The 26,517-nt window shown below is 41.4% G+C and overlaps 2 protein-coding genes across 3 annotated transcripts; both read left to right on the top strand.

Moving 5' to 3' along the window:
* The first annotated feature begins 755 nt into the window (after positions 1-755).
* On the top strand, positions 756-14,804 carry LOC139542670 (immunoglobulin superfamily member 21-like). 2 transcript variants are annotated; one of them, XM_071348387.1, is made up of 10 exons: positions 756-1,080; positions 8,434-8,546; positions 9,319-9,440; positions 9,648-9,766; positions 10,418-10,533; positions 10,653-11,169; positions 12,519-12,619; positions 13,022-13,214; positions 13,296-13,334; positions 13,444-14,804. In XM_071348387.1, exons 1-10 carry the CDS (start codon positions 1,026-1,028, stop codon positions 13,521-13,523), a joined length of 1,455 nt encoding a protein of 484 aa, XP_071204488.1. In that variant the 5' UTR covers positions 756-1,025; the 3' UTR covers positions 13,524-14,804. The 2 variants fall into 2 exon arrangements, with proteins under 2 accessions (XP_071204488.1, XP_071204489.1); XM_071348388.1 differs by having other exon boundaries at positions 911-1,080; positions 13,306-13,334; positions 13,444-13,576.
* Positions 14,805-15,499: 695 nt separating this feature from the next.
* LOC139542671 (short-chain dehydrogenase/reductase 3-like) lies at positions 15,500-26,270 on the top strand. Its single transcript, XM_071348389.1, has 6 exons — positions 15,500-16,029; positions 17,850-17,996; positions 19,794-19,913; positions 23,409-23,647; positions 24,180-24,305; positions 24,536-26,270. Exons 1-6 carry the CDS (start codon positions 15,835-15,837, stop codon positions 24,618-24,620), a joined length of 912 nt encoding a protein of 303 aa, XP_071204490.1. The 5' UTR covers positions 15,500-15,834; the 3' UTR covers positions 24,621-26,270.
* The last annotated feature ends 247 nt before the right edge of the window (positions 26,271-26,517 follow it).

Genomic DNA, 26,517 nt, shown 5'->3' with positions numbered 1-26,517 from the left:
CAGTTGATGTTGAGATGTGCCTGTTAATTGAACACACTGAAGCATTTATTTGGGCTGCAATTTCTGAGACTGGTAACTCTAATGAACTTATCCTCTGCAGTTGAGGTACCTCTGGATCTTCCTTTCCTGTGGCGGTCCTCATGAGAGCCAGTTTCATCATAGCAATGGTTTTTGATGATTTTTGCGACTGCACTTGAAGAAACGTTCAAAGTTCTAGAAATATTCCAGATTGACTGACCTTCATGTCTTAAAGTAATGATGGTCTGTTGTTTCTCTTTGCTTATTTGAGCTGTTCTTGCCATAATAGGGACTTTTACCAAATAGGGCTATCTTCTGTATAACACCCCTACCTTGTCACAACACAACTGATAGGCTCAAACACATTAAGAATTAAAAAAAATCCACAAATTAACTTTTAACAAGGCACACCTGTTTGAAATTAAAAGGTATTCCAGATGACTACCTCATGAAGCTGGTTGAGAGAATGCCGAGAGTGTGCAAAGCTGTGCAAAGGCAAAGGGCGGCTACTTTGAAGAATCTCAAATAAACAAATCAAAATATATTTTATAACACTTTTTGTGTTACTACATGATTCCATATGTGTTATTTCATAGTTTTAATGTCTTCACTATTATTCTACAATGGAATGAGTAGGTGTGTCCAAACTTTTGAATGGTACCGTATATGTGTGTGTGAGAGGGGGGGGGGAAGCACCAAGGTGTGTGTGCACGCACGCGTAAGCGTGTGTTGAGAGAGAGAGCGAAAGAGCTGATGAGACTTCATTCAAATCAAATCTGTTGCAGTTTTTAATCCTCACACTATTCTGGAAGCAATATCGGAATGAGGATTTATTTTCTCACTGGTCGCTTGACAGAAACTGAAAAGTAGCTCTGCGTTTCGGTGCAGAATGAATCGTTCCGAATGCAGACCAGACCCCGTGCTGCGGGCATTGTGGATGGCACTTTATCAACGATTTATCGCCTGAAAACAGATGGAGTGTCAATTTGACCACACGAACGGGGAAGATGACTTGTGCTTTTTCTCTGTGTATCCTCGTATATGTTTTGGATTTAGCTGTTGGTATGTCTCCGTTTTTTGTACTACATGGAGCATTTTGTTGTTATTAGCTAAAAAGTTTTGATTTAATGTCTAAAGCTCCATGCTGTAGACCATTTTTACTAACCTATATATTTCACATTTGACATACATCTGTGTTAGGCTATAGCTCTAAAGCCTGCAGAGTGAAATTACATTGCAATGATTATAGGCTGCAAAGGTTATTTTCTTACCTGTCTTACATGTTTGAAACTCATTACACTAGCCTAGATTGACTGTAAACAGTTCCAAGGTATTGACAGCCATCCAAAATGATTAGTTTGTCCATGAGGAGATGCACTGTATCATACAGCAATTTCTGTAGACTGTACATTGAGTACACTCGTTGAATGCATGTTTGACTTAAATAGGCTAAAAGTTGTCTAATGCTAGTGAGGCTATGATGTCACAATCCTTGTTACCAAATCCAGTTTTTGATTGATTATCTGAGGGATAAAGGCTATTTGGCTGACCCATTTTACAGGTAATCTGTACTCTAAAATGATTAAATGCCACTGTCCCAAGGCTCTAGGACCTGACAGAATGCAAGCCAACAAAACATTGTGGATATGCATTATTTCAAGCATCTAATATTAGTAACATGATTTGCAATCAGGATCTGTGATCACATGTAAGTATAGCATTTAAATCTCATCATATGGCAATAATATATGCTATAGAAATTGAGGGGAGGGAGAGCATAATTGTGATTTCAGTGAATGCAGTTCCTATTGAAGTTGCTCAGTCACATGTGTGTGTGTGTGCACGTGTGTCTGCCTGGATCTGTGTGTCTCTGGATCTGAGTCTGGCTCTGTAGTCTCGCTTGCCAGACGAATGGCACTCCACCCCCACCCAGCGACTCATGAGATCAAGTTGGTCTGTGAGTGGGAGAGAGAGAGAGAGAGAGAGAAAGTAATCTCCTTGCTAGCTTTCTGTCAGTGCTTCATTCACCACCTCCTCCTTCGCAGAGTCAATGCTTGCAGGCTTCAAGCATACGCTTAGGCCTTGAGTGAGAAGAATCAAGTCTCACAACAGTGCCAGTGTTTATTTCTCTGATCACCGTATAATTCGATAGAATTGGACTGGGTGTACTGTATTGAAGGCCTACAATGTCCTCTGTTAGATACAGTAGATGACAGCTGTCTGTCATGGTGTCTGCTCAGAAGACGGAGCGAGCCTGAGAAGCTTGTTGTTCATTGTAGAGCACTAACATGAGATGACGTGCACCCTGGGTATTTGCAGTGGGTCTTCTACTGTTTAATTTAGTTACATTTATTTGCACCAAAGAAAACAAGTGATATACAACAATACAGATTAAAACAAATAAAAAAACGATGTGCAGGTGAGGTTTGAAGCCCAAGGGCTTACATGAAACCCACACCACAAAAAAACTATATACAATACATACAGTTGAAGTCAGAAGTTTACATACACTTACGTTGGAGTCATTAAAACTCGTTTTTCAACCACTCCACAAATTTCTTGTTAACAAACTATAGTTTTGGCAAGTCGGTTAGGACATCTACTTTGTGCATGACACAAGTAATTTTTCCAACAATTGTTTACAAACAGATTATTTCACTTATAATTCACTGTATCACAATTCCAGTGGGTCAGAAGTTTACATACACTAAGTCCAGAAAATGATGTCATGGCTTTAGAAGCTTCTAATAGGCTAATTGCCATAATTTGAGTCAATTGGAGGTGTAACTGTGGATGTATTTCAAGGCCTACCTTCAAACTCAGTGCCTCTTTGCTTGACATCATGGGGAAATCAGCCAAGACCTCAGAAAATAAATTGTAGACCTCCACAAGTCTGGTTCATCCTTGGGAGCAATTTCCAAATGCCTGAAGGTACCACGTTCATCTGTACAAACAATAGTATGCAAGTATAAACACCATGGGACCACGCAGCCGTCATACCGCTCAGGAAGGAGACGCGTTATGAGATTAACGTACTTTGGTGCGAAAAGTTCAAATCCATCCCAGAACAACAGCAAAGGCCCTTGTGAAGATGCTGAAGGAAACAGGTACAAAAGTATCTATAGCCATAGTAAAATGAGTCCTATATCGACAAAACCTGAAAGGCCACTCAGCAAGGAAGAAGCCACTGCTCAAAAACCGCCATAAAAAAGCCAGACTACGGTTTGCAACTGCACATGGGGACAAATATCGTACTTTTTGGAGAAATGTCCTCTGGTCTGATGAAACAAAAATAGAACTGTTTGGTCATAATGACCATCGTTATGTTTGGAGTAAAAAGGGGGAGCCTTGCAAGCCGAAGAACACCATCCCAACCGTGAAGCACTGGGGTGGCAGCATCATGTTGTGGGGGTGCTTTGCTGCAGTAGGGACTTGTGCACTTCACAAAATAGATGGCATCATGAGGAAAGAAAATTATGTGAATATATTGAAGCAATATCTCAGGACATCAGTCAGGAAGTTAAAGCTTGGTCGCAAATGGGTCTTCCAAATGGACAATGATCCCAAGCATACTTCCAAAGTTGTGGCAAAAGTTGCATACTTCCAAAGTTGTGGCTTAAGGACAACAAAGTCACGGTATTGGAGCGGCCATCACAAAGCCCTGACCTCAATCTGATATAAAATTTGTGGGCAGAACTGAAAAAGCCTGTGCAAGCAAGGAGGCCTACAAACCTGACTCAGTTACACCAGCTCTGTCAGGAGTAATGCGCCAAAATTCACCCAACTTATTGTGGGAAGCTTGTGGAAGGCTACCCGAAACGTTTGACCCGAGTTAAACAATTTAAAGGCAATGCTACCAAATACTAATTGAGTGTATGTAAACTTCTGACCCACTGGGAATGTGATGAAAGAAATAAAAGCTGAAATAAATAATTCTCTCTACTATTATTCTGACATTTCACATTCTTAAAATAAAGTGGTGATCCTAACTGACATAAAACAGGGAATTTTTACTAGGATTACATGTCAGGAATTGTGAAAAACTGAGTTTAAATGTATTTGGCTAAGGTGTATGTAAACTTCCGACTTCAACTGTAAGTTCAAAAACGACTGTACTTAAACCATTCATCATTAACTCTGATGCTGGAGCATTCATTTATATTTCCTGGTGGTAATATAGTGAGTCTGGGCTCTAGTTGGGTGAGTAGGGACTATCGCTGCCTTTTGTTCACTGCGTAAGACAATGGTGATATATTCAGGGGCCAATTCTGACATAAGAATTTACGCCATTCCTACGCATACCTTTCCTACGCACTTCTCAGTATTTGGTAAGTATTTGGTATTCATACTCACACCTACAGTGTCATTGCGCAAAATGGTATGCAGCATCATCTGGATATGTGTGCAACAAAAGTTAAACATTCATTTTCAGCTACCATTTCTTTCAAGCTGTCTACGCATACAATTTGATGCACACCTTTGATAAATCCAACGTATGCACCACATAGAACGCACGGCAACTGTCTCTGCTGCAAACTTAGCATTCCATTGGAAATGAATGTACTTCTGATGTACCAAAACACAATGACACTGTAGGTGGAATTGAGGCGTTACCTAATTCAGTCGTGTACTGCTCTGCAGGTGTGGCTGGTTACCTGAAAGCCCTCCCACTTGCTGGCTAACAGATTTTCTTGTTGAGTTTTCATTCAATAGGGTTTTCAGTACATTTATCTTAAGCCATCCCTTTAAATCGATACTGATAGAGGCTAATATTTAACAATAGAAAACAGAAATAGAAAACAGAGAAACTGCAAGTTAAATGGCCGTACAATTTAAATTCTGCATAATGGCACAGTATTTCATAAACTTTACTGTGGGAAAGTTGATATGTTGATATGCTTCAGTTTGCTGCCATATGACTGGTTTCACATTTGTCTCCAGCGATTGTAAGGTAAAAATATATCTAAAACATATGCAATTTATATTTACAATTCCCTTATCCAAACGGATTACTAATTTACCTAGCTCTTATCAATAGCTCTTTTCAAGTTGTAAAGTACAGTGCATGGAGAATGGTATAATTTCTATCTGAAAAAAACAAGTAGGCCTAGATGCTTTTCCCACTTGTAACCGGTAGGTTCTCTAGACATTATTCATGGTTTCCTCGCACATAAAGGTGGTGGAATTATTCGGAAATTAAGTCAAGTTCAGAATCCCCTCCCCCTGATCAAGGTTACCAAGACACACCTCCGTCACACCTTCATTTATTTGATCTCCACCCCAAAGGAATAGCGGTTGAATTGCATGCTATTCTCATGCTTAAGTTCAAGGTCAGAATAGGCATAAAAATGTAATTACTTTCCATTTACGCAAGCTAAACTCTGGTCAGATTCGGGCCCTCAAGACCTAACCTCACCAACAGTAACTGATGAGGAGGATGTAGCTGACAGCCTCAATAGTTAGGTTATGTTCGATAGTCACCAAACAGAAGAAAACGGACTGAAATAGGGACGGACTACCTTGTCCTATAAGAAACCCTTATAAATACGACCCTGATTGGGATTGTATATTCTTAGTGGAAGGGCCCCTTTAAGAAATGTCAACTGAGATCATAAAAACACCTGAGTCAAGTATTTTTGCCTTCACCTACAGGGCTCACGCTTACATGGTTGAATGGCAGCTCTCTTTGCTCCAAAAAGCTGCCATTTATTTATTTATTTTTCAAATGTTTGTGAGTATGAAGCTCCCTCCAGTTCTCTCCTTCTGGGTCTGTCAATGAAAAGATGGGGGATTAGTGGGAAAAACATGAGGAAAAATAATCCACCTTGATGTCAGGGTGTAGAGGCCAAGGTGGGAGGAGGGGTGGGGATTCTATACTGGAGTAGCAGTATGAAACAGGAGATTACACTCTTTACCAGCTGCCCTGCTGCCCTGCATGCCTCTTTAAGTGCTCTGGGATCAGTCCTGGGCCATCACACCATCACATTCAACATGCCAAAAAGTCAAGGATCATCGTGGATACCTGATCCTACAGATTTAATCTGTACTATGTACACCCTGGTGTTATTATATAGGTCGTTCAGCGAAATTAGTCCTTTTGGGTTTATTTAACCTAATTTAACATTCTGTCATGATGAGCACATGTTTAACTTAATAAAAAACATGTTTTACTATATAAAGAGGTTAAATAACAAAAAGGACTATAGTAAGTGCCTAATAAAGTGCCAAATAAAGTAACAGAGTTGACTGTAACAGGGTTGACAATTTAACCTTAAATAAGCCATAAATCCCCTTGTGACAGGAGGAATGGAAGCTTGTTGTGTACAACCGGGAGGGGCAATTGAATGCAAGCTTCACAAAAATGTTATAATTGTTAAAATATTTCTATCCTGTCTACCTATGGGTAACAGGGTTGGCGTGTTATGCTCGACCCACTCAGTTTCCACCACAAAACACCAGAAAATTGTCAAAAAGAGTAGAACCTGATTTGACTATTAGAGGTTCAATGTCTCTTTAGGAAAATGTATTTAAGGCCTCCCGAGTGGCGCAGCGGTCTAAAGCACTGCATCGCAGTATTGCGGTGTCACTACAGCCTGTGATCGGCCGTGACTGGAAGTCCCATAGGGTGGCGCACAATTGGCCCAGCGCCATCCGGGTTAGGGGAGGGTTTGGCCGGGGGCGCATTACTTGGCTCATTGCGCTCTAGCGACTCCTTGTGGAGGGCCGGGCGCCTGCAGGCTGACTTCGGTTGACAGTTGAACAGTGTTTCCTCCGACACATTGTTGCAGCTGGCTTCCGGGTTAAGTGGGCGGGTGTTAAGAAGCGTGGCTTGGCTGGTCATGTTTCGGAGGACGCATGACTTGACCTTCGCCTCTCCCGAGTCCGTTGGGGAGTTGCAGTTACAAGATCGTAATCACGAAATTGAGGAGAAAAAGGGCTAAAAAAATGTTTTATAATAAAAATGTATTTAAAAAGGAATAGTTTTACCATTATAAAACAAGAGTTCAGTTCACGTAACAGGGTGGACCTTAAAATAAGGGACATGTTGTATTTTTAGCTTAAAATGAATCACTAATCACAATAAATAAATAATAATCTTCAGAAATTATGTTGTCAAAGCAACAAAATAACTTGGGCTTTACAATGATGGTGAAAACTTGGAGAAATGTTGGGGTTAAGTGGGTTACATCTTCATAGAAGTCACAGAGAGTCCACAGAGGGACATGTCAAAATGCTGATTTATTGAATTTTCCATATGGTCTATATGAAATGGCACTTTATTTAATATAACAGGCTTTTAAAATCCAATATTGGTGCAGAAGGGACTCATTTTGTGGAATGACCCATACAACACTATAACACTGACGATATTTACTTACTGTAAAGCTAGGTGAGATTCTTTCTGCCACAGAATGCGCTGATGAAAGTGCAGCAGATAACCTAGCAGTTAGAGCGTTAGGCCAGTAAACCAAAGGGTGGCTAGTTCGAATCACCAAGCTGAAAAATCTATTAATGTGCCCAAGAGCAAGGAATGTAACCCTAATTCCTCCAGGGTCACTGCTGAAAATGGCAGACCCTGGCCATGACCCCACTCTCTAAGGGTGTCTCATGGGGAGTTTCCAACTCACACATGCACATAATACACACTTCTACATGGGAAATAGGACAAATATAAGCAACCACCTAATTATTATGATTGAAAACATATCATTACAGTGCATTAATTCTCAAAGAGAATGAGGTCGCTACTAGGTTTTCTCTGCCTCTCCAGGTTAGAGATAGAGATCTGTGCTTCTCAGCACTATATCATGTCTTTGGCTTGTTTAGGAAACAGGTTGGTTTTTAATTGACCATACTTTACTTTTTACCCTGCCAGAGCCACAGCACTTAGCACACACTAAGACCACGATAATGGGAGAAATAGCGCAACATAAACATGCACTTGTGCTGCCATTGCCACCCTACCTTTACATAGATATGGACACCTACTATTACAGCACCACAGTTAATGAATGAACAAGTCCTTAATGATCATGAAAGTAAAAGGAGGAAATGTGTGCACACAATATTCCTATCCCAAGCTGTAATACCCTGCGAAAAACAGATGAAATTTTGGCCATTTAGCCTTGATTATGCACTATTAACAATCCATGTAATTACAGCTAGCCTATAAGGTTTCATTTCCAATGCTCCAGAGACAGGGTGGTATGGTCATTTGAGAACTATAGTAACACAAACACAAGAGGGTCTTTAAGAATCATAAAATAAAATAGAACAACTTTATGTCTAATGAATGCCTTTAGCAAGTTTTGTGCTGGACTATGTTATGGGTTTCATAGAAGGGACTGTATGTTGTAGAGATAAAAGTGCGTGGAAATGTGTGTAACATATTTTACTTCTTTCTTTGACCCACAGGCTATTTAACTGTCACTCTTGAGCCTCTCCCTCCCGTTGTCATTGGAGACACGGTAACGCTCAAGTGCAATTTCATGACAGATGGCAACCTGCGAGAGATTGTGTGGTTTCGGGTGAGTAGGGTGGCCTTGATGTCCCTGTATGAACCGTATGGTTGTTTGCAACAGCACATACTGTATCTTGTGTTTACCTCTATGAGAAGCTTTTGATTAGGTCAGCTTTGTTCTCTGACATTTTCCATTGACACTTCAATTAAAACGCTGACAAACGCATCAAAGCTTTTAATGCAAAGAGAGAGTGCATTATATACAGTACATAACTGTACTATATCTAATGGCTTCTGAAGTGCTACTAGGTTTGATAAGCTCCTTAAACTATGAACGTATGTAGCGATACGTAATGTAGTCCACACGGACAGTTTGTTTCACCCTGAGCTCCTCCAAAATAAAATGAATACCTAGTAACAACTAACTAAACTCATTAAAGTGGCAAAAGAAGAGGCTTCAAAGCTCTCTAGCCTTCATGAATTGGAAAATAATAACTGTGTGCATCGATTAAAAAAACGTATTAATCTCAGGCACAACGCCTCTCCACTATTTGACTTAGATATTTTGTGTGTATGCATTGATATGTACGCTATGTGTGCCGTTTTTAAATGTATGTAGTTCTGTCCTTGAGCTGTTCTTGTTTATTGATGTTCTCTATTTTATCATGTTTTATGTTCTGTGTGTACCCCAGGAAGAGTAGATGTTGCTTTCGCAACAGCTAATGGGGATCCTAATAAAATACCAAATACCAAGATTGTGTTTTGTGAAGAAACTTGTGTTACATGTACTTGGATACATGTCCAGGGTGTGTAATATGAGGTATTCCTTCACTTTCTAGGTGACAGAGGGTGGCAGTGCCAAGCAGAAGATCTTCACCTACGATGCCATGACCAACACCAACTTCTCCCATATGGAGGACTTCCGCAGACGAGAAGACTTGGTCTACCAATCAACTGTCCGGTAAGCTTGAACTGTAGGCGCCAGCCTCAAGAAAGAGAACATTGGTCAGTGTTTTCTCTCGCAAGTGTAGGCTTATTTTATTTGAGCTTATCTTATTTTATCATATCTTATTGTATTTTATCATATCTTATTCAATGCTTTGAGTACCTGGAAAACTCCTAACCTATATGGATATTATCTTCGTGGGGTTTGTTGCTCTACTGCCAGGCTCCCTGAGGTCCAGATGGATGATGATGGGCCGTATGAGTGCCACGTGGGGATCTACGACAAGGCCTCTAGAGACAGGGTGGTCTTAGCCTCTGGCAGCATCGTGCTCACTGTCATGGGTAAGATTCAGGAGAATTAACGCTATAATAATATGATCATGTGGTATTTTAATCACCTCTGCCTCCCCCTACTGTTGAGATGTGGGAAATGCACAGGAGACTACTTTCTGATAGTCTTTTATATAAATCCGTGTTGCCTCCCACAATGTTCCCGTTTAACACTGTACGTAATAGAACGTCAGTTTGCATACAGGGACGACGCCACTGCCTGATCTGCATGAATACAATACAAAATAGTAGCTAGCAAGATGGAGATCACGGAGGTTATTTTGAATGAGTGCATTTCGCAAGTGGCTAGTTTGCATCAACTAACTTCACTAAAACCACTGCAAATTTTGCCTTCAAACTTTGGTTTCGAATTGCGACGTTCTGGCATGTCTACCTTGTGATTTGTTGGAGAGTTGTCTGTCTGACACCCTGGAATCCCCTCCCCCTGATCAAGGTTACCAAGAGTCCATCTTGTATACCAGACTAACATCTTGTATACCAGGTCTACGAGACTAACGTTATGCCCTCAAGTACAGTACAGACATGTTTGTTTCATGTTTCAGTTAGTTTTATATGTAGCCCTATTGAAAATAATAGATGTGCCTATTTGTAGATGGATTTCTCGTTTTGAGTCACAGGTTTATATGCTATTTTCCTCCATAGTTCCTCCTAAGTCCATTTCTGTAGTGGCAGTAGACTGCCCGGTCCCCTTCAGTCGCTATGACACCCAGAACTTCACTCTAGTCTGCATCGTCATGGGAGGAAAGCCAGCCCCTATGGTGAGTTTGCCCACATGCAAACAGTACTCATACTAAAATATGTTTTGAAGTAAAAACACTTTTGAAATGATGGGTGTGATTGGTTGTTACGGGCTCATACTATGTCTTTATCCTTTCAGGTGTACTTCAAGCGTGAAGGCGAGCTGATCGAGGTGGTCCCCTCTATTATGGAGGGTGGCGGGGGCAAATCCCAGGGCAGGGGCCAGGCAGGGCTACGGATCTCTAGGCCCCTGATCAGTAGAGACCTGGATGACACCAAGCTGAAGAAGTCCCTCTCCCTGCTTGACCAGGGGAAGCCACCCCGTCTGGACCGTGACACCCCTGGGAACGGAGGGATGGGGAAGATGGTAGGTGCCGGGGGGGAGCCAGGAAGTCTGGAGGGGTCTGAGCCCAGCCCCACCACCACGGAGGTGATCCCAGAGACAGTGGTAAGCCGGGAGTTCCCTCGCTGGATGCAGAGCACTGACCCGCTCTACTACTTCCAGCACCGGCGGCAGGCGTCCAGAGACGGCACCATGGAGGTCAGAGCCATGCTCACCTGGAGCCTCAACCCCCAGCTGGACAACGACGCCCTGTACAGCTGCGAGGTCAAGCACCCAGCGCTGTCCATGCCCATGCAGGCTGAGGTCACTCTGTGTGAGTACCAAATTAGACCATGACAATCAGCTGGATACCAAATATCTCCTCCATGAGGACATAAACCCACTTTTTAATGCCACCCAAATACTGGATACCCAAGGAGTCCATGTCTGTATTAAAACCTATCAGAGCTAGGGATGCAAGGGGAGAGAACATTCTAAAATAATAACTTGTTAAAATAATAGTTCAAATTCACTTTAGGTATTTTTCCTGAATTAACGGAAAATGAACATGGTGTCTGAAAGCTCGTAATTTGGGGAATAACACTGAGTATACAAAACATTATGAAGTGTTGATGAAAGGAAGGAGACAGGTTAAGGAAGGATTGTTAAGCCTTGAGAAAATTGAGACATGGATTGTGTATGTGTGCCATTCAGAGGGTGAATGGGCAAGACTTCTATTTAAGTGCCTTTGAACAGAGTATGGTAGTAGGTGCCAGGTGCACCGGTATGTGTCAACAACTGCAACGCTACTGTTTTTTTCACGCTCAACAGTTTCTTGTGTGTGTCAAGAATGGTCCACCACCCAAAAGACATCCAGCCAACTTGACACAACTGTGGGAAACATTGGAGTCAACATGGGCCAGCATCCCTGTTGAACGCTTTCGACACCTTGTAGAGTCCATGCCCCGACAAATTGAGGCTGTTCTGATGGCAAAAAGGTGGAGTGCAACTCAATATTAGGAAGGTGTACCTAATGTTTGGTGTGCTCAGTGTATATACAATCCTACTTAGAGCTAATGCATTCAGTAATGGCAGAAAACAGGCACTTCCCAGCCTTAAGCGTCAGCCAACAACAGGAAAATACAGTACAGAGAACCTGATCACTATGCTTTAGCTCAGGATCCAGCAGCAGCCAGCAACTATTTAGAGGCAGTGACTCACTTAATGAGGATCCTCCTTAATGGAGTATTTTGTTCAGAGGATCCATTAGTTCTGCTTAGAAATGCTCGAGAAATCTCACAGTAGATTAGCCATTTTCTGCACAGTTACATATGTCATTCCATAAGCACACGCATGGTCTGTTTGCAGCACAGCCACCGGGATCAGTTCATGATGAATACACGTCAAACCTCATATCAGTTAGTTTGAGTGGATTACTAGATATAGTGGAGACTTATCATCATCAAAAACGGTTATCCCCAGTCAGCCATGGTTTAGCAGGCATGCTCAAATAAAAATGGATTCTAAGGCTGAGAGCTTTTTGCATAGTATACAGAGAATATAGATGCTTAATTTATTCCTTTAGAAATAATTTGAGACATAAGGAAAAATAGTGTTTTGTTAAAAAACTAAAAGATTGAAAATAAGTAACATTCATTGTTTTTTAAATTTGTTTCCCTTTAGCTGCTCCCAGGGGCCCCAAACTGTCCATGACGCCTGGTAAGGCTAAAGTAGGAGACACTGTCCGCATTACAGTTCAGGGCCTCCAGATCTCATCCACTGGGGTGAGTACAAAATAAATGCTTTATTCTTATATTATTCATACCAGTAAGTACATTCAACTGTAGGAAAGACAACCACATATCACCATCATTGAAAGAAAACCTTCTTCAAAAATACAACATTTCTCCAGCAGGTGTCGCACTACAACTATATAATACAACAGGGAGATACATCTGAATGAAAGTCATATGTACATTTGCATGAAAGTCATTCCGCTTGTTTGAGGGAATTTGTAAGAGTAATGCAAGCTGGCAAGGTGCACAATTGATAATCTTGATCACATACTATTTATTTGGGAGTCAAGGTGTCTTGCATATCAGTGATCTTGTGCAGTCTGACTGCAATGTTGTCAATCTTGTACACACATTATTTACAAAAGATGCTTTTCCACATGCACTTCCCAGAACATGGTGTTCCCCGAGCCATTGTTCACCTGGACCAGAGTGGGAGGTCCTCTGCTGGACGGGAGAGAGGATCATAATGGGAGGGAGCTGGTGCTGGAGCGAGTACCGGCCAAGCTCAACGGCTCCATGTTTCGATGCACTGCCCAGAACCCTCTGGGCTCCACAGACACATACACACGGCTTATCGTGTTTGGTGAGTGTGTGAGGGTTCTCTGTGTCAGGTTACCCTCTCTCCTCATGCACATGACTTACTTTGTTTTCTCTGTTTTAACAGAGAACCCCAGACTTAAGAAGGGGAGACACCATTTTGTTGGTAAGCATAGAGAGAATGGAAAAAAGAGAACTCAATTCTTTACATGGTCAAAGTAAGACATATCATCCTACTGAAGATGAAGTAACTAACACTTATTTCCTTCTATTAGTAGATGCAGCCTATTGCAATGAGGGACTGGGGCTGACCACCATGGTGCTAATGTTAGCCCTGACATGGGAGATGACGTGAGCAGCAAAATGGACCCATGACCTTCTCCAGTCACTCTAATCTCTCCAGTCTCTTCCTCGTCACTCACTTCCCCATCTTCTGGAGTTCCAGCCACTGGACCTGAAGAAGCACTGTTCACTTTTCATAAAAGCAGCTTATGAAAATAAAAACATTGTCAGAAATATGAAAGATAACAACTACATGCATTCTAACTCTCTTAGCGTTTGTTGTCATTCTGCCTGTCTAACTGCATCTTCCCTTTTTGTCTTGTCAACATCCTATGATCAACTATCACAGTGGCTATGTTTTATGGTAGACCCCAATGTGTTAGAGGTCTTTTTAACCAAGTTGGTGTGGGCTGGCCCGCATTAGATGCTTTTTCCCATCTTCCACTTATTTGAAGTCAGAACGCATACAATGTGACATGTTTTTGAAATATCTTGGTCAGCCAGACCTTGAATGAAATAAATGTTTGGTCGGAAAAATAATAATTGAAATAGGTAAAGAGCTGTATATTTTAGGCCATTGGCTAAAATACTTGCAATTCTTTAAGGAAAATGTATGGTCTGTGGTAGGCCTACTGGCCCTACTTTAATGCACAGCCCAGTTTCTTTTACCAATGAGAAATCTTAGTCACGGAGCCAATGTGACATTGATTCAATGGTTGGAAAGATGGGGAGAGGTCTGTCTGTGATGAAGAGATGCTTTGCTTTTTTGACACCACACTCCACAAAGCAAGGCCTGCAGGCTTTATTTTTATATTATGTTGATTATTGCCCAGTCATATGGTCAGGTGCTGCAAAGAAGGACCTAGAAAAACTGCAGCTGGCCCAGATCAGAGCGGCATGTCTTACTCTTCACTGTAATCAGAGGGCTAATATCAATACTATGCATGCCAGTCTCTCTTTGCTAAAAGTAGAGGAGAGACTGACTGCATCACTTCTTCTTTTTATAAGAGACAATGTGTTGCAAATTCAAAATTGTTTGCACAGTAAACTTACACACAGTTACCCCACCATAAATGCCACCAGGGCTCTTTTCACAGTCTCCAAACAAATTCAAGAAAACGTACAGTATTAAATAGAGCCATGATTGCAGGGAACTCCTATCTCAGATGGCTCAAGTGAACAGAAAACCTGGTAAAAAAAACAACAGATAAAGCAACACTTCATGGCACAATGTCTCTCTGCTATTTGACCTAGATATTTTGTGTGTATGTACTGATATGTAAGCTATGTGTGATGTTTTTCATTTGTGTAGTTCTGTCTTTGAGCTGTTATGTTCTATAAATGTTCTGTATTATCAAGTTTCATGTTTTGTGTGGACCACAGGAAGAGTAGCTGCTACTTTAGCAACAGTTATTTGGGATCTTAAATAGAATACCAATATTCTGCCTATCGTTTGGATATGTGCTGTGCGGGGCATAGAGATCTGTGATCAAACTTGAGCCTACGATGACATGATATGTCATGTTGAATATTGTCACCCAGAAACTACATGAATATGTAATTGGATCTTTATGGCAATAGTGATTGCGTATAACACCCAAGTAATGAATATCACCCGAGGCAATTTCAATTATAGGCTACAGACTATATGGTTACTGGAGTCTATTGGCAATTCATAACATGAAAACAGTGGTGGTTGTAAACTTGGATCATGTCACTCATTCCACGGACGGCCGAGTCACAGGGTTTTCGCTCCCCCCTCTGATTGACAAATGAAGGTTACTACTTAGTAAGTAACTCACTTCACCTGGTTGTCTAGGTCCGCAGACACTCGTCCCTCCCTGGAATGAGGTTGACAATAGTGACGTAACCCCTGCAAATTATATATTTTTTTCCTGCGACTTTCTCTAGCAGCTTTCTTGGAAGAAGGAAAAGCGCTATAGCTGCTAACGCACAGTCAAGTCGGAGGGGCTATTGGCTAATCTCCAACATTCAAACTGTCAATCAAGATTAAAGGGCTATATAAAGCCATAGTACCGGTAGTTAGACAGTGCTGGGATAGAACAGTCGGAGCATATAGGCAGTTGAAGACGCGAGAGCCAGTCGGTCTGTTGGTTCACGCACTGTGTTGGCATTGGCTCTCCATGTCAGCTATTATCACTGCATTTTCGTACTGTTCCTATTATGACAAAGACGTATGTGTGTCGTACCTCTGATATTAAAACTGGATTGATTAGATTTCTGTCGTAGAGGGGTAGTGGTATGGAGGATACTTAAACATCCATCTGGCACGAGCCTCGCACTTTGGGAAGGTGCGGATTGTCTATGTGGCTACTCCATTTATATTCTGAGCAAAATGCATCTTTATACCTAACAAAGTCGTAATGGATTTAAATAATTTCGGAAACGCTGTGCTTTTCACGTTCCACATCATCTTCTGCATGTTGAAAGCATGCTTGGGGTTGTTGCTCCCGAGCAGACGGAAAGACCTTCGCGGAGAGGTGGTATTGATCACCGGCGGTGGACGGGGCATCGGTCGGCATCTGGGGAAAGAGTTTGCAAAATATGGAGCAAAAAAGGTAAACTAATCAGTGTGCGCTTTTTATTACCAATTTATGTGTTGTACTTGATAAACGCCCAGTAATAATAATAATAAAAAAAAGCAAAGCATCACTTCACACAGCACCTTTGTTACCCTGGTTTTCATAAGTAGAATATTAACATGAATTCCAAAAACAATTGAATAATCTGAAAGTTGGAGGAAAAGAAAAGGGACAGTTTGGAAATGTTTTATGATTTATATTTTATTCTATTCTAGCATAACTTCAGAATCGAGTATTTTTGTATTCAGTTCGATTAAAAACTTGATATTCACCTTCGGTGTGTTTTCTTTCCATGTGAAAAGTATTTGGAAAGCCCCAGTGCTTACTACACTAGTGGAAATGAGCCTGAACTCTTCTAGCCCCCTAGCTGACCTGGGTGATGTATGATGTGTAGTGTTCTCTTCCCCTTTCCTTTTATTGTAAAGGCACACAAACACAGGTGTTTCCTCAGTCTCTGTGCTTTACAATGGGGGCGATGACAGGTTGGGTGGATGGCTCTGTGGAACTACAATGATGTTGCCTTTTTAACCTCAACTCTAGCTCCTCTGGGTCCCCAGTGACTGTTCAATAAAGTTCACTGACAGGGTAGTGGAACGCACAGTTCAGAGTAAGGTGAAAATATTCCTTTTATCACCAAAGCATTTGTCATTGTTGTAATATGATCTGATGTGTGTGTGTGTGTCTGTAGTGGTCTGGCAAGTAGCCAGCCATCCAGGGTTATCAGTGCACAGGGACCCCTCTGGAGACAGATATTAGATCTTAAAGTTTCTTCAATCAGATCCAATTTAGCCGACAACCGCATAGCAGTTGTTTTGGCGGTGTCGGAGGTAGAACTGCATTAGAGCTGTCAAATCCCCAAGCGGCTCCTGGCTTTATAGCTAAAGCGGACCTTGCCATTGGCTGCACGGCGTAGCATTAAGAGAAATCCCATGCAGCCTTGTTTACAAGTTTAAACACTGGAATGTGAGACATAATTTACACCTTGATTAGGCTGATAGGAATCATCATTATATTATGTAATGATTTTCAATTTGAGCATTATTTATATATAGCCTACATTTTCTCATTCTGAATTTCTAACGCGAGTGGGATAAGAGTGGCTTCATGACAATGATCAAGAGCAGCTGCTCACTGATTTGATGGCACCAACCAAGTTACAGCTCCAACACATCAGCTATGCGCATGTTGGCTATCGCCGGTTAACACTTGATTTGATTAATTAGGGCTCTATTCAATCTGTAAAGCTGAAGCGTTAGATTCATGATAATTTTAGATTGAGCTGACATGCAGCATTTACCGTAAATGCAGTCTCCGCTAAAGTGGGAACATTGCCTTTAAATTTCAAACACTCTAAAGTTCAGAGCCTTAAGTCATTGGATTTCCCTCCAAACTGCACATCAAATAACTTGTCTGTGGTTGCTCAATCTCTAGCAAATGCCGCCTCAATTAGCAATTAATCATATAGAACTCTGCAACGCACAGCAATCTCAAACAGATGGGAAAGATGTTAACGTAATAGAATATAGCTTCATAGCTTGAACCTACTGTAAGCTACCTGAGCACTGGTTTAAGAATGCATGCAACATTTTTACCAATGCAATTTGAAACATAAAATTATGATACAAAGGATTTTTTATAATATTAATTTCCAACCCTAATATATAACCATTAAAAACAACCTTCCTCTTACCACCCAGAAAGCCTATGTTTAGTTGGGATTCCTACAAGATAACACATCCAAATATGCATTCTCATGTCAATGCACTGCCCTTTTTGACCCCTCTGCCTGTTGTCAGTTGATCCTGTGGGGCCGCACTGAGAGGTGTCTGATGGAGACCTGCGAGGAGATCTCTCTCACCACCGGAGCCGAGTGCCATTACTTCCTGTGTGACGTGGCCAATCGGGAGGAGGTGTACAAGCAGGCCAAGGTGGTCCGAGAGAAGGTACAGTAGAGAGAGCGGCACCCAAATTAATGACCTAGTTCCAATGTCATTTACAGTAGATGACAAACACCTGACCGTGTTAAATTGTCTTACACATCCAACCAGTCTTTCAAAGGTTGCCTTTGGAATCTTCCAGTGTTTCACAGGGATATACAGTATAATGTATCAACTTAACCAGTGGTGTAGTGGTGCCTGGCGAAGTGAGTATGTTCTAATTCTGCCCAAAATTTCCCAAACGGCCTGCCCGGCAAAGGAAAGGCGCCCTGTATTAAAAATTATGAGAAACAGTGACATACACTCTCTGAAAGACCTAAAATTATAAATCCCATATTGGTATTTCAGTCAGGCCAACCCAAGCGTACTGTGCAAGTAGGTTAATAGTAGGCTTACTATTGAACGAATAAATTGAGCTTTCAACTGAGTCAGAAATGTACAGGTTGTTGATGTTCACTCTCAAAGTTGCTGTTTTAATAGTAAAACAATAAAATTGGATGTTCTTAAACCACATCAGGAGACTAGTTTTACTTTTTTTTGTGTAGTTACCCTTTAATTCAGTCGTTCTGTAGCACATGAGTTGGATTTTGCAAAACAAATGGCCACTGGATTGAGGCATTTCATGATATCATTCTGCAGGTAGGCATAGGCTACTTTGTAGGTAGTTAACATTTAATTGAGAAGGTTTTTGGGAAAGCCTTTCCATCTAACAGAAGACGCTTGGGCCTATCATTAGCAGTTCTATTTTTCCTGTTCCTTCATTTTTTTTAAAAACCTGGATGTTTTCCTTCATGTTATGAGGCATGTCTTACCTTGCTTTAAAGTAGACTATAGCCAAAATTCCATCATATAAATGTGAAGGCAATTATTTTATAAAAACTTACTCATGTGTTTTATATAGACTTCCTCATTATTGGTTTCCGTCTAGCAGCCAAAGGCATTATCCTAGTCATATTAGCAACACATGATAGTTGTTGCATCTTTAGATCTCCCCTCTTTCTAAATGTCTAAAGGCTATTTCCATCTCTCATGTTTGGTGTGCATTTTAGGGAAAGGGGGATACCTAGTCAGTTGTACAACTGAATGCGTTCAAATGAAATGTGTCTTCCACATTTAACCCAACTGCTCTGAATCAGAGAGGTGCGAGGGGGGGCTGCCTTAATCGACATCCACGTCATCGGCGCCTGGGGAGCAGTGGGTTAACTGCCTTGCTCGGGCAGAATGACAGATTTTTTAAAAACTTGTCAGCTCGGGGATTCGATCCAGCAACCTTTCGGGTACTGGCCCAACGCTCCTAACTGCTGACCGGTGTTTTCCCTCAAATTGCATTTTGGAACATTCGTGCATAGGCCTACCGCTGTGTTCACATTGCTGCACCTAAAATGTGAAGAAATAATATTTTATCAACATTTTTAGGTAAACATCCTGATAGGTTCCATCAGTCATATTAATTGATACAGCATATACCTTCAATACACAAGGCTACTTTGATGCATATCGTGGGGATTAAGAAGTGAGTATGCGCAATAAACACTGAAAGATATGTGGGTATATAGCATAAACCTGTGTATACCCTCCTACACCAGTGAGTTTAACTCAAGTCTTAAAATAAGACGAGGATTAACATGACATAATTATTGCTCACTTATCAGCCTTTCAATTATACCAAGGGAAACAAAGTGATAAAAAATATTATTTGTCAAATGCTTTGTAAACAGCCGTTGTACACTAACAGTGAAATGCTTACTTCTGGCATAAAACGAGATTTGGGTTTTACAATTAAATGTTTTATTTTTGTCTCAGGTGGGCGACGTCACCATTCTCGTGAATAACGCAGCAGTGGTTCATGGGAAGAGTCTGATGGCCAGTGACGATGATGCTCTGATGAAGACTCAACACATCAACACGCTGGGCCAGTTCTGGGTGAGTGTTAAAAAATATGTACTTTAGATAATTATGCAGGAAAGTGCTCATTCATTATGGCTTGTATTATGTTTTGAAGCTTGTATGAATTTTGATTTGTTTCTGTTCCGAGGCTCAGTATTGGAAATATTAGGGTCGTCGTTCAACATGTATTGATCCCACATGTGAAGGGGAGAAACTATATTTTACTTTAAGTACTGAATCATTGGATCTAAGGTAAAACGCTGGCAAAAGAGTGCTGGTTGACACTCTCTTAATAAAAGGATCTTACATGATATTGATGTTTGTCCTCTGATCTACACAGATGGGATGTGGAACAGGTTTGGTTCCCCTTATCTCTGAGTCATGCAACCCTTCTGTTAATGTTGCCAATTCCAGGAAGTAGGGAGGGAACCTAGTATGAGAGAAGAGTGAAGGAACAGCTAGTGAATAGTAGTGAGTGGAGCAGAACAATGTGCAGACTGTCACGTTTCTCTCGCTCTCTCCAATTCAATGGCGTTATTGCCATGGGAATCATATGTTTACATTGTCTATTTCACTTGCTTTGGCAATCAGAAATTAACAGTAAACATTACTCACAATTTTTTTTAAAGAATATAGACATTTCAAATGTTATTATTGGCTATGTACAGTGTTGTAACAATGTGTAAAATAGTTGAAGTATGAAAGGGAAAATAAACAGATAAATATGGGGTGTATTTACAATGGTGTTTGTGCTCCACGGGTTGTCCTTTTTTGTGGCAATGGGTAACACATCTTGCTGCTTTGGTGGCACTGTGTGGTATTTCACCTAAAATATATGGGAGTTTATCGAGATTCAAATTCTTTGTGGGTTTGTGTAATCTGAGGGAAATATGTGTCTCTACTATAGTCATACATTTGGCAGGACGTAAGAAAGTGCAGCTCAATTTCCGCCTCATTTTGTGGGCACATAGGCAGACCTGGCTCTCGAAGACTGGCTATGGTGGCCTTTTTTTGATAGCAAGACCATAGTCAAAGCTTTTCATTTTGGTTCAGTCACAGTGGTCAGGTATTCTGCTACTGTATATTCTCGGTTTAGAGCCAAATAACATTCCAGTTTGCTCGTTTTTGTTTGTTTGTTCTTTTCTTATGTGTCAAGTAATTATCTTTTCTCATGATTTGGTTGGGTCTAGTTGTGTTGCTCTGTGGGGTCTGTTTGTGTTTGAACAGAGTCCCAGGATAAGCTGACAGTGCACCCTTCTCCAGGTTAATCTCTCTGTAGGTGAGGGCTTTGTTATGGAAGGTTTGAGAATCATTTCCATCTAGGTTGTTGTAAAATTCTATTGCTTTTTTCTGGATTTTGATAATTGGCGTGAATCGACCTAATTGTGCTCAGCATGCATTATTATTGGTGTTTTACGTTGTACACTGATGTTTTTGCTGAGTCTCAATTTGGTGTTTGTCCTATTTTGTGAATTATTGTTTGGTGAGTTGACCCCAGACCTCACATCCATAGAGGGCAATGGGTTCTATAACTGATTCAAGCATTTTTAGCCAGATCCTAATTGGGATGCTGAATTTTATGTTCCTTTTGATGGCATAGAAGGCTCTTCTTGCCTTGTCTCTCAGATCGTTCACAGCTTTGTGGAAGTTACCTGTGGTGTTTCAGCCGAGGTATGTATAGTCATATGCTTTAGGGCAACAGTGTCTAGGTAGAATTTGTATTTGTGGTCCTGGCAACTGGACATTTTTTGGAACACCATTATTTTTGTCGTACTGAGATTAACTGTCAGGGCCCAAGTCTGGCAGACTCTGTGAAGAAGATCTAGTTGCTGCCATCCTTGGTTGGGGACAGAAGCACCAGATCATCTGCAAACAGTAAACATTTGACTTCAGAATCAAGTTGGGTGAGGCCGGGTGCTTCAGACTGTTCTATATCCCTCACCAATATGTTGCTATAAACTTTGAAGATGGTGGGGCTCAAGCTGCATCCCTGTCTTACCCCACGGGAGTACCCCCCCCGAGTGCAAAAATCTGTTTCTGCCAATTTTAACAGCAGACTTGTTTGTGTACATGGATTTTAAAATGTTGTTTCCCCCCAACATTGCTTTCCATCATTTATATAGCAGACCCTCATGCTAAATTGAGTTAAGCTTATTTGAAATCAACAAAACATGAGAAGACTTTGCTTTTGTTTTGTTTGTCAATTAGGGTGTGCATAGTGAGTCCAGGGTCTGTTGTACAGTAATTTGGAAAAAAATACAATTTTGACATTTGCTCAGGACATTGTTTTCACTGAGTAAATGTAGGACTCTGCTGTTAATGGTAATGCAGAGGATTTTCCCAAGGTTTCTGTTGAATCATATCCCACTCTAGTTATTGGGGTCGAATTTGTCTCCACTTTTGTGGATATGGGGTGATCAGTCCTTGGCTCCAAGTAATGTGCAAGATGCCTGAGCTAAGGATGTTGTTGAAGAGTTTAAGTATAGTCAATAGGAATTTGTGGTCTGTATATGTGATCATTTCATTTAGGATACCATCAACACCACAGGCCTTTTTGGGTTGGAGGGTTTGTATTTTGTCCTGTAGTTCATTCAATGTCATTGGAGAATCCAGTGGCTTCTGGTTGTCTTTAAAAGCTGACTCTAAGATTGTTTTATTGATCATGTATATGTTTTTGCTGATTGTTATTATAGGGCCAAAAAGTTTGGAGTAGTGGTTTATCCGTACATCTCCATTTTGGGTAGATGGCTCTTCATGTTTGTTTTGTGTGTTCCAATTTTCCCAGAAGTGGTTAGATTCTTCAATTACATTGAGCTGATGTCTGACATGCTGTTCTTTCTTTTTTCTTAGTGTACTTCTGTATTGTTTTAGTGTTTCACCATAGTGAAATGTTTTGTCCAGGATGTTGTCTAAAAGGGATTGAATTGGTTGTTGGCTAATTGTTTTTTGTTAGGTTTCTGCACTACCCTCCCATCTATAGTATGCAAGTTGTTTGCTTTGATGCCTCAATCATTGATTGAGTGTTGCTCTGTTCAAGTAGGCTGTGATTCTGCTGTGATCTGATAGGGGTCAGTGGGCTGACTGAGAGACTCTGGGTTGAGGTCAGTGATAAAGTAATCTACTGTACTGCTTCCAAGAAATGAGCTATAGGTGTACCTACTGTAGGAGTCCCCTCAAAGCCTACTATTGACTATACCTACCCAGTGTGTGACAGAGCTGAAGGAGTTGTGACCCGTTTTTGTTGGTGGTTTTGTCGTAGAGGTGTCTAGGCTGGCATATTGGGGCGGGAATGCTGTCACCTTCAGGTAGGTGTTATTCCCCCCTGTGTCTTGATGTCAGGTTCTTGTCCAGTTCTGGCATTTTGGGTCACCACAGACTAGTACATGTCCCTGGATCTGGAAATGATTGATCTCTCCCTCTAGGATAGAGATGCTGTCTTCATTAAAGTATGGGGATTCTAGTAGGGGGATATAGGTAATTTTTTTTAGCTGAGATTATTTCCTTATTTAAATGTAGTCTCTCTTTCTCTAGACCACCAAAGCCTTCCTACCCCGCATGCTAGAGCTTTGCCATGGCCATGTGGTGTGTATCAACTCCATCCTGTCCCTGTCCTGCATCCCGGGAGCCATAGATTATTGCACCTCCAAGGCCTCGTCCCTGGCGTTCATGGAGAGCCTCACCCTCGGCCTGCTGGACTGCCCCGGGGTGGGCTGCACCACCGTGCTCCCCTTCCACACCAACACTGACATGTTCCAGGGCATGAGAGTCAGGTAAGTCAGACCACCATGGGCCTCCCATACATTGGGCCTCCCATACATTGGGCCTACTATACATGGCCCTCTAGTTGTTTTGCTATGGGTCAACCAGTGTATAGTCAGTCAGCACACAGAAATGACACATGGGCTCAGATTAAGGTTCCTTAAGAAAACCAGAGATGGAATAACCAATCCCATTCACACATCAATGGCTGGAGGAATAAATTCAGTATTGTTGATTCATCCATTTTATGATAAAAATTCATTAAGAAACATTTCACATTATGTCTTGCATGGCTAAATATATATATTTTTAATTGAACCTTTATTTAACTAGACAAGTCAATTAAGAACAAATTCTTATTTTTAATGACGGCCTACCGGGGAACGGTGGGTTAACTGCCTTGTTCAGGGGCAGAACGACAGATTTTTACCTTGTCAGCTCAGGGATTTGATCCAGCAACCTTTCGATTACTGGCCCAACTCTCCAACCACTAGGCTACCTGCCGCCGAAAAGAGTGAAGGGCAAGTGTTGTTTATCCCCCAGGTTCCCTCAGCTCTTCCCCCCGCTAAATCCTGAGCTGGTGGCCCAGCGGACAGTGGACGCAGTCCGGACCAACACTCCGTTCATCTACTTACCTTGGACAATGCATGCTCTCGTTATTCTCAAGAGGTAGGGGGACCCAATCTGTAATGACACCAAAGTAGTGTACTGGGTTAATGAATGAGGCTGTGACGACAGGTTTTCTGAGCGCCGGAAACTGTTAGTCCTCTGAGCTAAAGCCGTAGGGATTAGTCTAGGGTGCTAACGCAAGTCTTCATGTCTCAGACAATGTTAATTATCATGTAAGTTCACTTAAGTACCTCTGTTACACTGACATGTTCCATTCCCATCTCCAACAGCTTCCTGCCTCAGGCAGCTCTGGAGGAGATCCAGCGTTTCTCAGGGTGCTACACCTGCATGGACACCTTCAAGGAACGTACATAAGAACGGAGGCTACACACGAGTAGTGAGCATCAGAAGCACAAACATTGTGGCTTGGCACTAAGAACCGCACAACAGCTTCCTATCAAAAGAGTAGAAGTATCTCCAAGACAACAGAGGCCTTAGGAACTATGGGTACTTGGGGTCACAGTGCCCTGATGGTGCAAGAAGAGATTTGCTGTGGAATCTTGAATTGAATAGTGGTGCTTGGGTTGCCAGATTGGGTGGCCCCAAACTGATTCTATGCTGCTTGGAGTTGGTTGGTGTTTCCTCCAAAGCCTTTCAGTTTGGGATCATGGACTAAGCACCAGATGGACTGGTATTCAGAACTGATCAAGCCTTACCACTGTGGTTAACTTCCCACCTGTCTTACTAATGATACCATTACTAATTTGAAAATGCACAGAGATTAGGTTGAATGGATTGTACTCAGTATGTTAACAAACGAGTAACTTCTGGTAGTTGCATTTCATTTGTGACTTCTTAGAGTTTTTGTGTAAAGAAAAAAATGGTGTTAAATCTGTGTGAACAATAGTCATATTTTGGGGGATTTACCACTTGACAGTATTGTGAATATGCTCTCTTGTGTGTGTTTGTGCAGATCCAGTCTTCTCTGAGTTTTTTATTTTTTTGTCTGCCAAAGACTCCAGCCTTCTCATGGTCAACATTCCTGTGCTGCAGCCCTGCCAATTGTGAGCTCATTGTTCGTTTTGTAAGGGTTGTCATAACACGGTCTCTGCTCCATAGGAAAGTATACCGGAGAAGCTCCTTCCATTTGAAGACCCATAGAAATGGTTTCAGGGGGAGGCAACATTAACAGATTCATCATTCATCTGACACAAATGGGATAACATTTATTTGATCCTATACTGTGCCTACTGAACACACTTGTTGGTACCCTCTTTATCTGTCCCTCTCGGCTCTGTCTTTTAATCTTCTTTAGTATGGTTATCAATCTGGAACACAGAGACAGCTGGAGAATCATACCTGGCCTGGTGGGCTCTATTGTCCAATATCAGTTTCCCACATTATGTTGAACTTCGGGTTATCTAGGGTTACGGTGGTTATTATGGTTAGCATCTTAAGTAGGCGTAGATATTGAACATTCAAACTTGATGTATCTTGATCAAAGAATTCCTGAATGGGAGAAAGTTTTGATAAAACTAACTCACTTGGACACATTTAGTGCACAAAGCAAGGGAGGCGCAATCATACTACTCTGGTCAATAAAATATAACAGTGATTATTTGTTTTAGACCAGAAATGTTTCAGAATGGAATCCTGAATGTAATGGTCCAACCAATGATGTATATACACCCTGGATTGCAGATGCTATGTAATAGCCAATGGGAGGCTTTGAAGCCACCAGTCGGCCATATTGGCACTCCCCAGTCGGAGCAGACCTCCATAGGAATGAATGGAATTCCACAGTATTTCAATTAAATGTTTCAAGGATAAAATTACCTGTATTTTTTGTTGTTGCAGTGGGGTCAGTAACAGAACTTTCTAATAATTTGACTTTAAGAAAAATGTTTAAATATATTTTGTTTTAGCTCACATAATATAAATGTATGCATGAAGGTGTCTGTAATAGAATGAACGTGGCAAAAACAAATGTAGACGTTAATAAATCAATTTCTATAACTTCCAAAATACAATGGTGGATGAGTGTCAAGATGGAAGGGTGCTGGATTGAAAACAGCACCCCCTGTCAGTCATCTAGAGTGTGCGTGTGTGTATATGAGATTATATATAGGGCTCGATTCAATCAGATCCGCTTTAGCCATCATCTGCATAGCGGGGGTGGAACTGTTAGAGCTGTAAACGAGTGGCTACTGTTATCTAACGCCTCTGTCCCGAAGCAAGCACCAGCTAACCTTGAGCTGGCCTCGAGCTAGGC

Source organism: Salvelinus alpinus, chromosome 17, assembly GCF_045679555.1.
Source record: "Salvelinus alpinus chromosome 17, SLU_Salpinus.1, whole genome shotgun sequence".
Lineage (NCBI taxonomy): Eukaryota > Metazoa > Chordata > Actinopteri > Salmoniformes > Salmonidae > Salvelinus > Salvelinus alpinus.
This window is presented reverse-complemented; position numbering and strand designations above follow the sequence as displayed.

Coding starts and splice junctions, on each gene's coding strand:
- LOC139542670 (XM_071348387.1), top strand. CDS start 1,026: ATGACTTGTGCTTTTTCTCTGTGTATCCTCGTATATGTTTTGGATTTA. Junction 12,620..13,021: donor TCCAGATCTCATCCACTGGG/GTGAGTACAAAA, acceptor TGCACTTCCCAG/AACATGGTGTTCCCCGAGCC. Junction 13,335..13,443: donor GGGGAGACACCATTTTGTTG/GTAAGCATAGAG, acceptor TCCTTCTATTAG/TAGATGCAGCCTATTGCAAT.
- LOC139542671 (XM_071348389.1), top strand. CDS start 15,835: ATGGATTTAAATAATTTCGGAAACGCTGTGCTTTTCACGTTCCACATC. Junction 16,030..17,849: donor CAAAATATGGAGCAAAAAAG/GTAAACTAATCA, acceptor GCCTGTTGTCAG/TTGATCCTGTGGGGCCGCAC. Junction 24,306..24,535: donor GCTCTCGTTATTCTCAAGAG/GTAGGGGGACCC, acceptor CATCTCCAACAG/CTTCCTGCCTCAGGCAGCTC.